This window comes from Tubulanus polymorphus, chromosome 5 (assembly GCF_964204645.1).
Source record: "Tubulanus polymorphus chromosome 5, tnTubPoly1.2, whole genome shotgun sequence".
Lineage (NCBI taxonomy): Eukaryota > Metazoa > Nemertea > Palaeonemertea > Tubulaniformes > Tubulanidae > Tubulanus > Tubulanus polymorphus.
In genome coordinates, this window is record NC_134029.1 from 6,224,391 (window position 1) to 6,238,041 (window position 13,651).

Below are 13,651 nucleotides of genomic sequence, written 5' to 3' on the forward strand. Positions count from 1 at the left end.
TACGATAGACCTTCCAGAAAATCCTTCCCACCTATCGATACGTAAAAACGGCAGCATCGGGAATGGAATCCCCGTAAATGGGTAAGTTAGGAGCATACGACGACTGTTAGATTTTTTCGATTCCAATGCATTCTTGTAATGATTTCATTATCATAGGATCCATATTTGGTGGGTCGCCAAGACGGAGTTAGTTCTGACGAACGACGTGATCAGTGACCTTATATCGACAGATGATCACGGACGGGATCTATCGTGTACCGCAGCAACTGTTGGTTCAGAACTTAGCAAAAACGTTACTCTATTTGTTAAATGTAAGATTGAAAGGAAGCGAATTTATAAGCTGTTTTCGAATGCATGTAAAGTAATCAAAAGTAATCAAAGATTCTGATGAATAGCTTCCACGTAAATATTAGTGTAAATGTGGGAATCAGATATTGAGTGACTCGTTTAGCTAGTCTTGAATGTTGAACGTATTATACATTTTTCAGTTTTTCCAGAAAAGTTTCGTGGAAAGAGTGCCACGGGCATTAAACCTGGTGATTTGAACGTAAAGGTTTCAATCAGTTTCTCGGCAAACCCGTTGCCCGCGGATTCAGAAGTTATATGGAAAACCAAAGGTGACAGGCTACTTAGTAGCTCGGCGCAGTACCAAATAACAAACATCGTACGTGTTATTCGAAAAGGCAGTCTTTATACCGGTGTATAATGTGCATTAAACCTGGGGAACAAGAATCATACATGGTTGTTGTATACGTTATATTTCCAAGAGAAAATAATCCATATTCTAACCATGCGTCATTTTTTACAGATGGAAAACATCGAATTCAATTCAACTTTGACAATTGTGAATGTGACCAAAGAAGACATAGGAATACAATACTGGATTCAAATGAACAGAGTCCCAACACCGATTACTGTAACAATAAGCTCCGCTACAAAGAACTACAAAACTTGGACACTGTTAACAGTAACAATATTAGTGTATTCTTCATTTTCGTTAACGTAATAGTAATTTAACGTAAATTTATTCGAGATCTAATTCACATTTGACTTAGGTTTTAGTTCTGTACTAAAAAAAATAATCCAATTCAAGACCACTTGCGGATAGTTTAGAGATTTGTTGTAATTTAGTTGTAAATAATGATTTGATACTCAGAGTTGTCGAATTATCGGCATCATCAAGTTCCACCGGTGACTCTAGGTCTTTGTTTTACCTTGTATATACACATATGTTATTGAGAAAATATCATATAAAATAAATAGACTTTTATATATATATATATATATATATATATATATATATATATATATATATATATATATATATATATATATATATATATAAAAGTCTATTTATTTTATATGATATTTTCTCAATAACATATGTGTATATACAAGGTAAAACAAAGACCTAGAGTCACCGGTGGAACTTGATGATGCCGATAATAGGGGAATTAAAAACTATATATATATACATGTAGATAAAGTTCATACACGTGATATGCAAAATGATGTCGATTTTTTGTTTATTGTTCCATGCCGCTAAAGGCGGGTCACGTGATCGTGTGACGTCACGGATTTTCATCAGATCGACTGCACCGAATGAATAGGGAATGATTTTCACGAGATTCCGGGATGAATCCGGCGACAAAAGTTCTTTTCATTCGAATCCCCAGCTGTATTATGCTGTTCGTACTCCGTTTAAGCTCCTCGTCAAATCCACCGCACATATAGATACTATCGCGCCCCAGCGCCGCCATACCACATTTCTGAGTGACGTCACTCTCTTCCACATCCATATATTTGAATAATATATTGTTGACACAGTCGTAGACGTAAATAACGTTGTAGTAGTAGTCGTACTTGTGAATGAAAATATGATTTCCATTAGAGACGGCGTTGCCGCATGGAAACTGTCCCTCGCATTTGATAATCCACTGACCGCTGGCCAGATTCAGCACCAACAAGCTGTCATCACCCATCACATACAGATAGTGGTTGATCACCAACACCGATGACACTTGTCGAATGTGCATCGGCATCTTGGGTAAAGTTGTCCAGCAATATTTCGTGAAATTAAACCGATATACCGAATCCAGATTACCAACGACATAGAGATAATCTGAACCCTGGTGACGAGAGAAGAAAGATTTATGGTTCTTCATCGGTTTTGGAATTTCAGGAAGAGGTCTAATGTATTGAATAGCGTCCAATGGAATTGTATTGCCGTACTTGATTCGCGCTTCCATTATAATCTGCGAGTCTGTTTTGGTATCCACTGCCCAGAAGTGGTTTGTTGGTATTTCTTCTTCACCGTAACAACCGCCTAAACAGAGAAATAGTGTTGGTTTAAATCGACATTTTAGAAAAAAAGTTTGTTCAGAAAAACGCTATGTTAACTTCAGCGTATATTATGTACAAAAATGAAAAGTACTAGAATGGGTATTTACACCTTCAGTAGAAATCCTTGACATACGGAAAATGAGTTAGTTGCCACCAACATTGTCTTAGAATAGAATAGCAATTCATTTTGCAATTCATTTTTTAAGATGTTGCACTCTAAGACATTATTACAAAGTTAAGGTATTAAGTAAGAAAAATACAACAAGATCATTTGGGTTCACGGAGAGACTGGTTCAAAGCCATGTAACCCGTAAGCAGTCATCATCGAAAAATTTACTTGCTAAAATGCTCGCCTAACCATCTACAATTTCTTCGCCTTGAGCGATATCACATAAATGAAGGTTCTATTGAAAACTTATTAGTAATTACTTGATAAGACAATAGTGAAATAACATCGAATGTGCTACGTATTTCAAGCATTTCATTTCATCAAAGTCTGATCAATTGAGGCCAGTTTTATGAAAACATATCCCTTTTTCAAGATTCAAGTGATATCAAAAATACATAAAGTCTTTATGTATTTTTGGTGATATTTATAGTTGAGTCATAGAATGAATCATTAGAATAAACTACTTACCCGTGAGGTAAACTAAGGATTTATCCGTATTGAATGCACTAGAAAAGCTGTGCGTCAGCATACGTGTGCTACCATTGTTGAATGTATAACAGGGTAATGGCACCCGTCTATGCTTACCCCTTTGACCAAATCTGTTTAATGAGAGAAACATATAAAAGGTTCACGACCCGCGTAATTGAATTGGTTCAAATAGAAATCATATAATAAAATGATATGATATAAGAAAATATACTTAGATAAATACAACAAAAGAAAGAATCGATCAGTAGAAAATAAAAAGATTTAAAGATAAATGAACGCAAATCAAAATGTAAAAATCATAGAGAAATTTGATATGTATGATGGCTGATTCGGGGCCATACTAAAAATTTTTCTGTACGGCTAGAGCAACGATAAAAAATGTTCACATTGGCCCGTTTTTTAGTTTTCTCGCGTGAGAATTTTTGAATTCTCGTGCGAGAAAACCAAACTTTTTAAATTATCGCGCGAGAAAACCAAAAAACGGGCCAATGTGAACATTTCTTTTTTTGTTGCTCTAGCCGAACAGACAGATTTTTTGGTATGGCCCCAATCAGCCACCAATGAATACGCATTCGTTACGATCTACATAAAAAAAGAAGATGTGTACGGTATTCATAGACTGAAGACGTATGTATTGCACTTACTTGTTATCGAGCGAATATATTTCTATGTCTGTGAAATGTGAAATCTGGTTGGATATCGACTGACATCCCCCAACTAATATCAATTCCACATTGTCATCAGCTGGTAAAACATTGCTCTGTCCGCAACCCATGAGTAAACTGATGATGAAATCAAAGCTATTAAGATTGAAAGAGAACAAAGACACTTTATGAGAAATTAGACGCAAATGGACCATAATTTGAAAATCCTTTATCTATAAATGCCTCATACATATTTGGTAGATTTATCTAGATCCAAATGTGTGTTCCTGTTCTTTTTAGCCAACATGATCAAGTGAATAAGTGTATTTCATTGTTGTCTCCTTTCTTCGAGATATTGTCGATAAGAAGTGGAAATTCCGAATTAAAAAGTCGAGATTTCGAAAAAAATCATATGGCCGCAATTCTCCTCCGTAGAAAAAAGACAATTTTTGGAGTTCATGGTCTGAGACCATCATAACATGAACTCCAAAAGATAAAAATATTGAAATTTGATGGAATACTTACGAAAAAAATGTAATTGCCTAAATAAGTCAAACTACGCAGTATCGTTGATTAAGTTTATATCATTTAGTAATCCCGATCCAAGATTTTATGTTCGTTTGAGCTCCTTCCTTCCGTTGCGGATGTTTAGTAGTAATAGAATACTCATCCATCGGGTGCCGTCTATATACATACACACATCTAGGAACAACAAACACGACCCGAATTCCACTAAACAAAGATCATCGTCAAATAAAACCCCCATAAGGACAAACGAGTGGATAAAAACCGTATTTTCCAGGATTCCAGCATTTTACCCGGTCCCGGAAGTACGTCGACCCCGATCGATTCAGCACAACGCAGACGATTCCAGGAAATGGATGCGGTTGTTCTTTCATCGGTGGTTACTGTGTTTTCAGTGATAATTATTGACGGAGATCGTCAATGAACAGCGTTACGAATAATCGCCGTAAATTCCTCGAAACAAATGACATTGAATGCGTAAAATAATGACCTGTTTATTAACTGTGTTATGTTCGTAGATATTCGTTAAAAAACAATGATATTTCGTCTGTTTATCGACCAAAGAGAATTTAGCGCCATAAAATGGCAAACTTGTAAGTTTATTCCTACACGGCAGTAAAAACCTTACGTGCCATACTTTTTGATTCGATAATAAAACTGACATTTGTTCATACTTGTGCTTCGATTGTTCGCATTAGAAGTGTATAATGAAACAAAACTTGGAAAATGTAAAACAAAGTAGGGACCTGTAAAACCTGTGAAATTTCCCGATAGAGACATGAGAATCGATAAAAAGTTTTTTGGAAGTTTTACTCACTATTACATAAAAACTTATTACAAAAAATTGAAAATTGTAAAAAGCCTTTGAATAATACGAATGAATTTCTGTCGATCTCGAAAATTTCAAGAATTTTACATAACTGTTACTATTATCACGAGCTATTAAATGCGATAAACAATGATTTGAGTCGAATTATCAAGAATACGGTTTCAATGTTAATATCCTCATCAGCGCGCATTGTTGCAGAAAATATTCGAACGAATTACGTCATAAAAAAGGTAACTATCAGCGGGTCTGATCGATATTTCCACTTTGTTTCAGCGATATGAACGAAATGAAAAATTGAATTGAAAAAATAAGGAGAAAAAATTCGACAAGGCGGACCCAGGGGGTACCCAAAAACATGGCGCCTGGAAACCGTAAAATGGCTTATCGGGTAAGAAATCTTCGATTTTCAGAGTAGCACGTTTTCGAATACGAGTTAACTAGTGTATGATGATATGAGCAGAGACAAATGCCAAGGGGTTTCCTGACAGACTCATAAACTTAGAAGATTCGTGCTCAGTGACCCCGAAACGGTTGAATCAGTGGAGTGCGACCCTTGATACAAAATCCATCAATCACTATAGCACGAATGCATAATATTCGCCACTTCCGAGAATAAAAATCGAATCCCAACTGTGTATTTAGATATCACAAAGTACCTCGTAAATTTCGTCTCGTTAATTACATCGAGATCTCGTGTATACGCGCGTCTTCAGGAAATGATTCGTATTCAAGATCATATCTCGTTCAAGTTGTAATATTCGCTTGGAGAAGATAAAACCATTTAAATTCTATCGACCTGCTAAATATGAAGAAAATGCTTGGAAATTGTCACGTATATTCGTAAAGTCTGCAGGTTTACCGCCCATCGTAGATAAACTTACATTCTATATAGCTGTGTGGAATAGTTAGAAAAATCTTTGAACTTACCTCCCTCACTCGTTTTCACGGGAAAATGTGTTCCCGAAACAAAGCGAATCTCGCTTTATCTAGAATCGATAATTCTGTGTATTTTACAACATCTTGTGCATCATCGTTTCGCGCGTATAATTCACGATAATGTCACCAGTAGCGTGCGTAAAATACCCTGATCAAAACTAATTACGCTTAGTATGAAGAGACGTAGCTAAAGCTACCTGAAGCTATTATCGGAATAATTTCATCAGGATTTCACCGTCGTTGTGCGAGCTACAAAAATAGCAACATTATTGGATCTATAAATTGTCATTGACGCTCACTCCTTAACAAATAATATAGACGATCTAATCATTTTTTATTTCTATATCGGAAGTCCTCCTGCATATGAGGGCTATTCACGTACATGCCTTTTTAAAACAAATCTATTTTTAAAACTTTTGTTAAGAAAAATTAATTAGTACCATTTGAATGTGACCGCTTGCCGCATGCCGGATGTATATGATTTCACGATCGAAAATGACTAACAGGATCAGTTGGTTTTTTATGTATCTTTATTGGCAACAATTTTTCAGCTTTTTACATATAATGGAAGCATAATAACGATAACTGAGCAAGAATACGGGTTAAGCATTATATTCAGTATTGAGATGAACTTTAAGCACAAGGGAAAGGGACCTTGTGAGAATTCCTACCCAAGCTCTATGGTTTTAATGTGCCAGAACACGATACATTGGAAGGAATTGAAACGAACCATTAGAAAACGACATAGATTCTACAAACGAAAAATATGTAGCCACAGCACCAACCGCTGGTCTAACGGGGTTGTTATGACATGCCCTGAGGGCATTCTAGGGGTTCGTGCTTAAGTATCTCCAAGTACCTTTTTTAACAGATTCACTCGTACGAAATGTATGTAGAAAGGTTTTTAATTGTCGATTTCGATATCAGGTTCTTGTTGAAAATTGCACAAATGCACAATATTGATATAAAGAATGTCACTCAATATCAATGATTCACTAATTATTACTGCGCGTCCTTAAGAAACTCTACGCGCTATTGAAATTTGCTTATTGCCCTTTTTGCTATGTTGCTCAGGTTTGACCCATCCCGTAAATCCTGACAACGGGCCTGTTTTCAATATAACTGATCATCTGATTCCTGTGTGCCCTAAGAAACTTCTCGTGTTTAGCACGAAAGATTTCTTGACACGCAGGAAAATGAACAGAGGACAAATTTGATGTATCGTGCAACAGTCTATTCTAAAGTGATCGGTATGTATATTTCTTTCCGTATTTTTTCACTATACGCTGTTGTGACGTAATAGCGAGTACATTCTATATACATCGACGGTTTTTACCTTTTAGTACGAAAATAACTAAATGATTCTAGATAAAATACTGAAAGCTTTTTAAGCATAGTGTCTCCGAAATAGTAATATATTCGAATAATAAATGCAAGTCGCTAATACGGACCGGTCATTTTAGCGTATTAACATGTACGTACATAAATATACATATATATTTCGTTTATACATTACGTGATAGTTAAAAAGAGCCATTCGAATCTACCGCTTATGATTTGCGGTGAGGGCGCAGTCCAGCCGGAGTCATGTAAAGATTAGGGAGCCATTCAGGGCAGGAATGTTAAGGGAATGAAGTCTATACGGTCTGCTTAGTTGTATCAAGCACGGTTTAAACTCTGAGACGAGAGCGTCGGAATAATCTAAGCTAAGACGAAGCAGATGCGAATATGTAGGATATTTTACATTTTGTCGATGCTAGAATGAGTCATGATAACGGAACACAACGTTTGATGCCTCTTCACAGGACACAATAACGAACAACAATGGAGCCTAGGTATGAAGAAGAAATGGATCTACATATTTCAATAGAAATATATCGTCGATTGAAACCGCAATCAACGATGAAACGATTTCTTCAAAAGATCAAATCAATATGAGCGGTGTCCTTACGAAAAGTGAAGATGCATCGAATGCTTGTTTCAGATTTAAGTAATTTCTAGTAAAGTAAGTCGTCTAATGTTTTGGGAATTGAATCTTGCCCTGAATTAAGGCTGGGTTCTTCGATTGATAGAATTTCGCTGGGTCTGCGCAGAAGGGCCGACCTACCGGCTGGACCTGCGTGCTCGTGTTTACTAGCCAGACCCATCAACTCGCTATAAACGTTAAACGTTTCTCTACGCGACAGCAACCTATCATCCGCGTCAAAACTTCCGGTCGAACTGCCGTCTGCGATCATCGCCTGACCACGTGGTCGTGACATCATGTTTTTGTACCATTCTCGACTTTCTTCATTCGACTCGAGATCGATTTCAATGATACGAGTTATGATAACCGCCGTTTTGCGCCACATGTCCATTGTTCCCCAAATCGGGATAGTTCGTTCGCATCTCACTTTCACTTCCACCTGAGCGCGACCGTTTTTCACACCGAGTTCAACATTCTCGGAGACCGAATCGAAAGTTTCAATCGAATCTAAACTAGGAATAGTTCCGTCAGCGTGCACTAGGTGGGGCTCTCCGATAATCTCCTCTTCCTCGCGATCTACGTGTACATTTTGATTAACGGAAGTAACTGTAGGGTTTACGAGTTTACTTTTCGATTTGACAACGGAGTTTTGTTCCAAGTAATTTTCAGCTTGAGTGTAATAGTCGTAACGTCTTGGTTTATAGACATATTCGGACCTTAGTTTATCCATGTAACTCCTATGATCGGTATAATCCAAATCTTCAGTTTCAATTTCGTTATTGTAAATATGGGTTCCAGTCGTCGTTTTAGAATGATCAGTTCTTGTCTCATTTACGTAAGTCGAAGGCTGGAAATCGGGTATACTCGGTCTTTGTTTACTCTTTCTTCGGGCGCTACCGTCGTATTTATAAAAATACCGATCAGGCAACTTGACATCATCTAAAAGAACTGATTCTGAAATAGAAAATTGTGATGTTGAAACTTTTTCAAGTATCTAATCGTAGATATTTCCACCCACACCTTTATATCTTAAAGCTTATATTCTTATTTTACTGGCGTGACCTACCTGAGCCAAGCATTTACCAAAAATACCAGTTTGTAACAAACAAATTGAAGAATACTTATTCGATAAAAAATAACATGGCGTAAGACATGTCAGATATGATTTGATATATGATGAATGTTATAATCGTGTAGAGAAGATTTTTATTCCGAACTTGTGGCCGACTGGGACCTTTAGGTAATAAGTTTATTCTAACTTCACCAGTCGTCCAGCGTCTTATATCACATTATTTTGTATCAATTCCTGCAACTTCATATTGTAATTTAAATCGCGAATAAAACATTATAATCATTATTGTTCGCAGACATTTAGTATCATAAACAGGGTTCTTGTTATATATCATACGTATACAGTTATGCAGTGAGTTAGGACGTGCTCTAACTAGGTTTTGAAAAAATTATACATGTTCAAGTATATCATATAGACAGTCTGGCTTGTTATATTTCGTCGTCAGAATAAGTTTTGTTTACACTCGAGCGGGTGAAACTCTCTGTGTGAAAAGCTTCAAATATTTCTAGGAGTGCTTGGGTTAACGTATATACATTCCTAGCGAACAATCAAAAAAGGAAAATATAGTAAGAAGCCCATTATTTTAATTCATGTAATAATCTCGAAGTCTTATTCTGGACCTCTTGTATTGACAAACATACACGAAAAGCATAATAATCTGATGTGGATATTTTTCCGAAATTACGTTCTGTGGGTCTCTTCTGCGCAGTTCGAATATAAATCGGTACGTAGTACCCTTATTTTCCCACACAGTGAAAAGTTGGATGACTAGTTTCAATGGCCATGTGTGCATTGTTCGATAAGAACAATTGACACACAGAGCACTGAAAGTTACGTCGATTGCGGCGTACAGATTTGGTCTCAAATACGTAAGACTCTACACTATCCGAAATATCACATCCTGGTTATTTGAACAACTCTTTAATGCATATCTACTTATATCGTTCGTGTTTTGATAGGAAGTCAAGGATTGGCACGCAATAAGCCATGTTTATGTGATGAAACCAAAAAATTGCTGAAACTTTGTTATATTGTTAAGTTAACTAGTTATATGGTTAACTAATTTACCTAATCATTACTAAAATGTGTTAAACTACGAAAGAGTTGCAAACATGTTATTATAAATATGATTATTTAGCTCATTATTAGTTCGGGCAACGTTAGCTACGAATCCTATCTACGTATTAGAGCGCTTTGGTAAAACAGTTACGAGGCGAGGGTGCAGCGGTCAAAATGCATGCAAACCCACCGCGTTCTGTGGTCGTACGTGTAACTCGCGTCGCCGGATTCCTCCTTTGTTGGTCTAAATGGGACTGGAACACTGCTTTCGGTAGCGAGTAGATAAAATCGGACTCGTCGATTCCTACCTTTTCTGGCGGCGGTGGAGGTCTATGGTAGTTTGTACGCGTTCTCGTGGTAAACGTTTCTTCACGTCTGCTCAGGTCGGGGTTGCTGTCGTACATCGGATTGGCTCGATTCACGTAAAACGACGTCTGAAATACATTACCATCATCTCCATATTCACTGAGCTTTCCGTCGTCATCTTCGACCACATTCATAAACTGTGGTGCTCCAGCAACGCCTTCTAGTTGATTTGAAATCAATATTCTTCCTCTCTCCACCTGCATGTCCGGCCGCTGTTCGCTGATGATGATCTGCGCGATATTTTTCGTTGTATCTTCACCGTCCGAACCGGACGACGATGAGACATCAAGTTTCATCGGTTTCTCGATGTTTACGCCTGACATGTACCGCCGGCCGGATTCTAAGAACGCGTGGTCATCGTTAACGTCGACGCTAGGGTACGCGTCTTCGACATAAATACCACCATCGCCGAACTCGAACATCGTATCCGAATGTTCTAGATTAACATCCATTAATGTTTCCTTATTTAAGTTCACGAAGACCGACTGCCCGGAGGTGTGACGTACCCTATCGTTGTCACCACTGAGACTGTAGGGGGCGCTGTGGACGTAGGTTTTGGTGGTCTCAGTGTTTGTTTGATTGTAAGCGGGTGTGTCGCGATAAATACGAATATTGTCGCTTTGTGGAGACAGGACGTGATTCATCTGTCTATTATTTACTGTTTTCTCCGGAATTGTGATATAGATTGAATTATAAGCTGATTTCATACCTTTCTGTTTTTCTGCTTCAACTTGTTCGCTCGTCGTGTGTGTGGTTGATACACTCGTTATTGACTTGGAAATTGGACGTATTTCGACTTCGTTTACAGGTTGTTCGATTTCTTGTTCTACATAAACGTTTATCTCTCTATCAGTCGTAACCGGCTTCTCTTCGACCAACGGCGGTTCGTAACTCATACGTTTAACGATGCCTCTTATTTTTGGTAAATCATCTAGATTCGTCTTTTTATCGGCGAATGTTTGTTGAAGCGGTTCCTCTTCGACTTCGCGGTATTCTTCCACGTTTATCTCCGGTACAATTTCTACTTTATGGTGCTCGGGTTTCGGTGACGCCTTGCTACTTTTGGCCTCCGCAGGTTTGCTCTGGTACAGGGGGTTCTGTCGACGGACGTGATAATTCGGTTTAAAAATGTTGTCCGAATTGTTACCCTTTTTTCCTTTTTTATGCTTTTTCGACGATTTCTCATTTTCCGACGGATCAGAATCCCGATGGACGCGAACTATACGCTTAGTAGTTTCTATATTATCTTGTATTTCTTTGCGGGAATTGTGCGGGCTTTTCTGAACCTTAACGCCGACGGGCTGTGGCTTCTCATAACCATTAGTGACGTACTCGGTCTTCGCAACTTGCGTTTTTGCAGAGTGATTATTTGGCGCGTACTTTTCATGCTTGATGTGATGTTGTTTGCGAATCATTTTCGGAGATATCGCTCGGAGAATGTTCGGTTTGCCATTCTCTCGTTTGACCACACGGACGTACTGATCGCCATTGTTTAGAGTAGGATTTTCAGCGTGATTTTCGGCTTTCACCGCTCGACTCTCAAGAAACCGGACATTATCAACGCGCGCAGGCTCAGATCGTTCAACTCGGATAACAGCATTGTTAAGATTCGGAATCTTATCAGCCTTGCCGCCTCCTTCCTTTTTAATGACTACGTTTTTATATCGCTTTTGTCCATTGTCCTCTGTTACTATCTTCGCGGGGATAGAGTTATCGTCGCTCGTAGATGAACTACGACTTTCGATGCGGTACCTTTGTGGAATGTTATTCGAATCTTCAACAACTACGACCTTTTGTACGCCGCCGTGACCAGTGTCTAGATCACCGACTTTGATTCGTTTGCCTTCGATAACAACGATCTTATTCCCACTTTCGTCGTAATCTACGCGAACATTTGCCGTGTCTTTGTCAACTTTTCCGTGTTCGTTGCCCATGTCGGTGGTAACGTAATCCAATTTGCGTTGATCTAGATCAGCATTCGATTTGTAGCGTTTTTCTAACGATTCCAAGCGTCTCAATCGTCTGTCGACGTCGGTTCCGTCACCGAATTTATTCAACAGCTCCTCTGTTTTGCCTTTCGTCAACACTCGTACCGAATCCGGCGAAGATGTCTGCGCAGCATAAAAATGTTTTGGATTTTCGAATTTTTCCTTCGTTTTTGATACACTGCCGCGTCTGACTACCCGCTTAATATGTCTAGCTTCTGTGGGATTAGTCAAATAGATGTTCAAGTCGATACTTGCAGGCTCGCTTACAGCGTAACTACTGGCATTTCCGCTCGTGGTCGCTAAGCTAACGGGCTCACTGATGACCATGGAACTGGCCATAGAACCAGAGCTCGGGAACGACTCGTCTTCGCTACTGTATACATTGCTTGTGTGAACTGCTCGTTGCTTATAGCGGGTATGTGAGTCACGAACATGGCCACGAACATTTTGAGTACTCTCGACATTTTCAGGCAATCTAGAAGTTGTCGATACCGATCTTAATTCAGTTACACGAGGACCCTTCACCGTTTGAACGTTCGCCTGGTTTTCATTTATTCCGTACCCAATCATGGTGTCAGCGGTTGGTACCATAACACTCATTGGGGCGTATCCGTCGTAATAAACACTGCTTTCTTCGTGTTCCATGTCTTTTATACTTCTTGACTTGGGAGTTTCCTTTGACATCTTTTTCCCACCTTTTCTTTCTCTGCGAAACCGACGCCTAGCGTCACTGGTCTTTTGCTTCGTGTCTTTTGGCTTTCTTAACATTTTGCAACTTTTTTTTTAGCAAATCGCCATCTGTAACACGTATTTAAATATGTAGTAAATGACATATATAACATCTAAATTGAGGGGAATTTACCAGACATTCTTGTACCTCATACATTGAAATAAAGTTCCTCAGTAGTATATAAAGGTGTAACCGTTTTTGGCGTTACTCACCTGTATATTCAAGACGTGGGTGGTAACATACGCGCTCAAAGAAAATTACAACTCCCTATAACAAATATTCCGAACGTGATCTTCACGAATTCCATCGTTGTCTCAATATAGAATCTGCGCTACATTGTCGAATCTCAAATCCGCTAACGAGTAATTTCTGTGTATATGCAGTTCATTAGAGTGAGAAATACGTGATCAGTTTTCTCGAAGTGTCGAATTGTTTAACAGTGCTGGGTGCGCATGTAAAGCAACTAACAATGCCCGGCGGACAAGATTCTAACCGGTCTATATATAATGCGTCAATAGGCAGTCATTTTTTTCAA

At 38.4% G+C, this 13,651-nt stretch overlaps 2 protein-coding genes across 4 annotated transcripts; both read right to left on the bottom strand.

Moving 5' to 3' along the window:
* Positions 1-1,369: 1,369 nt before the first annotated feature.
* On the bottom strand, positions 1,370-4,471 carry LOC141905790 (uncharacterized). Its single transcript, XM_074794821.1, has 4 exons — positions 4,171-4,471; positions 3,646-3,801; positions 2,981-3,111; positions 1,370-2,326 (listed from the first exon to the last, which is right to left on the bottom strand). Exons 2-4 carry the CDS (start codon positions 3,774-3,776, stop codon positions 1,572-1,574), a joined length of 1,017 nt encoding a protein of 338 aa, XP_074650922.1. The 5' UTR covers positions 3,777-3,801; positions 4,171-4,471; the 3' UTR covers positions 1,370-1,571.
* A 2,004-nt stretch (positions 4,472-6,475) lies between these two features.
* LOC141906146 (uncharacterized) lies at positions 6,476-13,565 on the bottom strand. Of its 3 annotated transcripts, none has more exons than XM_074795356.1 (3): positions 13,329-13,565; positions 10,223-13,184; positions 6,476-8,855 (listed from the first exon to the last, which is right to left on the bottom strand). In XM_074795356.1, exons 2-3 carry the CDS (start codon positions 13,152-13,154, stop codon positions 7,933-7,935), a joined length of 3,855 nt encoding a protein of 1,284 aa, XP_074651457.1. In that variant the 5' UTR covers positions 13,155-13,184; positions 13,329-13,565; the 3' UTR covers positions 6,476-7,932. The 3 variants fall into 3 exon arrangements, with proteins under 3 accessions (XP_074651457.1, XP_074651459.1, XP_074651458.1); XM_074795358.1 differs by lacking the exon at positions 13,329-13,565 and adding an exon at positions 13,264-13,303; XM_074795357.1 differs by lacking the exon at positions 13,329-13,565 and having other exon boundaries at positions 10,223-13,211.
* Positions 13,566-13,651: the final 86 nt, after the last annotated feature.

Bases quoted from the DNA above. Each gene is read 5' to 3' on its own strand.
- LOC141905790 (XM_074794821.1), bottom strand. From the start codon at position 3,776: ATGGGTTGCGGACAGAGCAATGTTTTACCAGCTGATGACAATGTGGAA. The intron at 3,112-3,645 runs GTAAGTGCAATA...CTCATTAAACAG, and splicing joins ATATATTCGCTCGATAACAA to ATTTGGTCAAAGGGGTAAGC. The intron at 2,327-2,980 runs GTAAGTAGTTTA...TTCTCTGTTTAG, and splicing joins ATCCTTAGTTTACCTCACGG to GCGGTTGTTACGGTGAAGAA.
- LOC141906146 (XM_074795356.1), bottom strand. From the start codon at position 13,154: ATGTTAAGAAAGCCAAAAGACACGAAGCAAAAGACCAGTGACGCTAGG. The intron at 8,856-10,222 runs GTGGGTTTGCAT...TTTCTATTTCAG, and splicing joins ACGTACGACCACAGAACGCG to AATCAGTTCTTTTAGATGAT.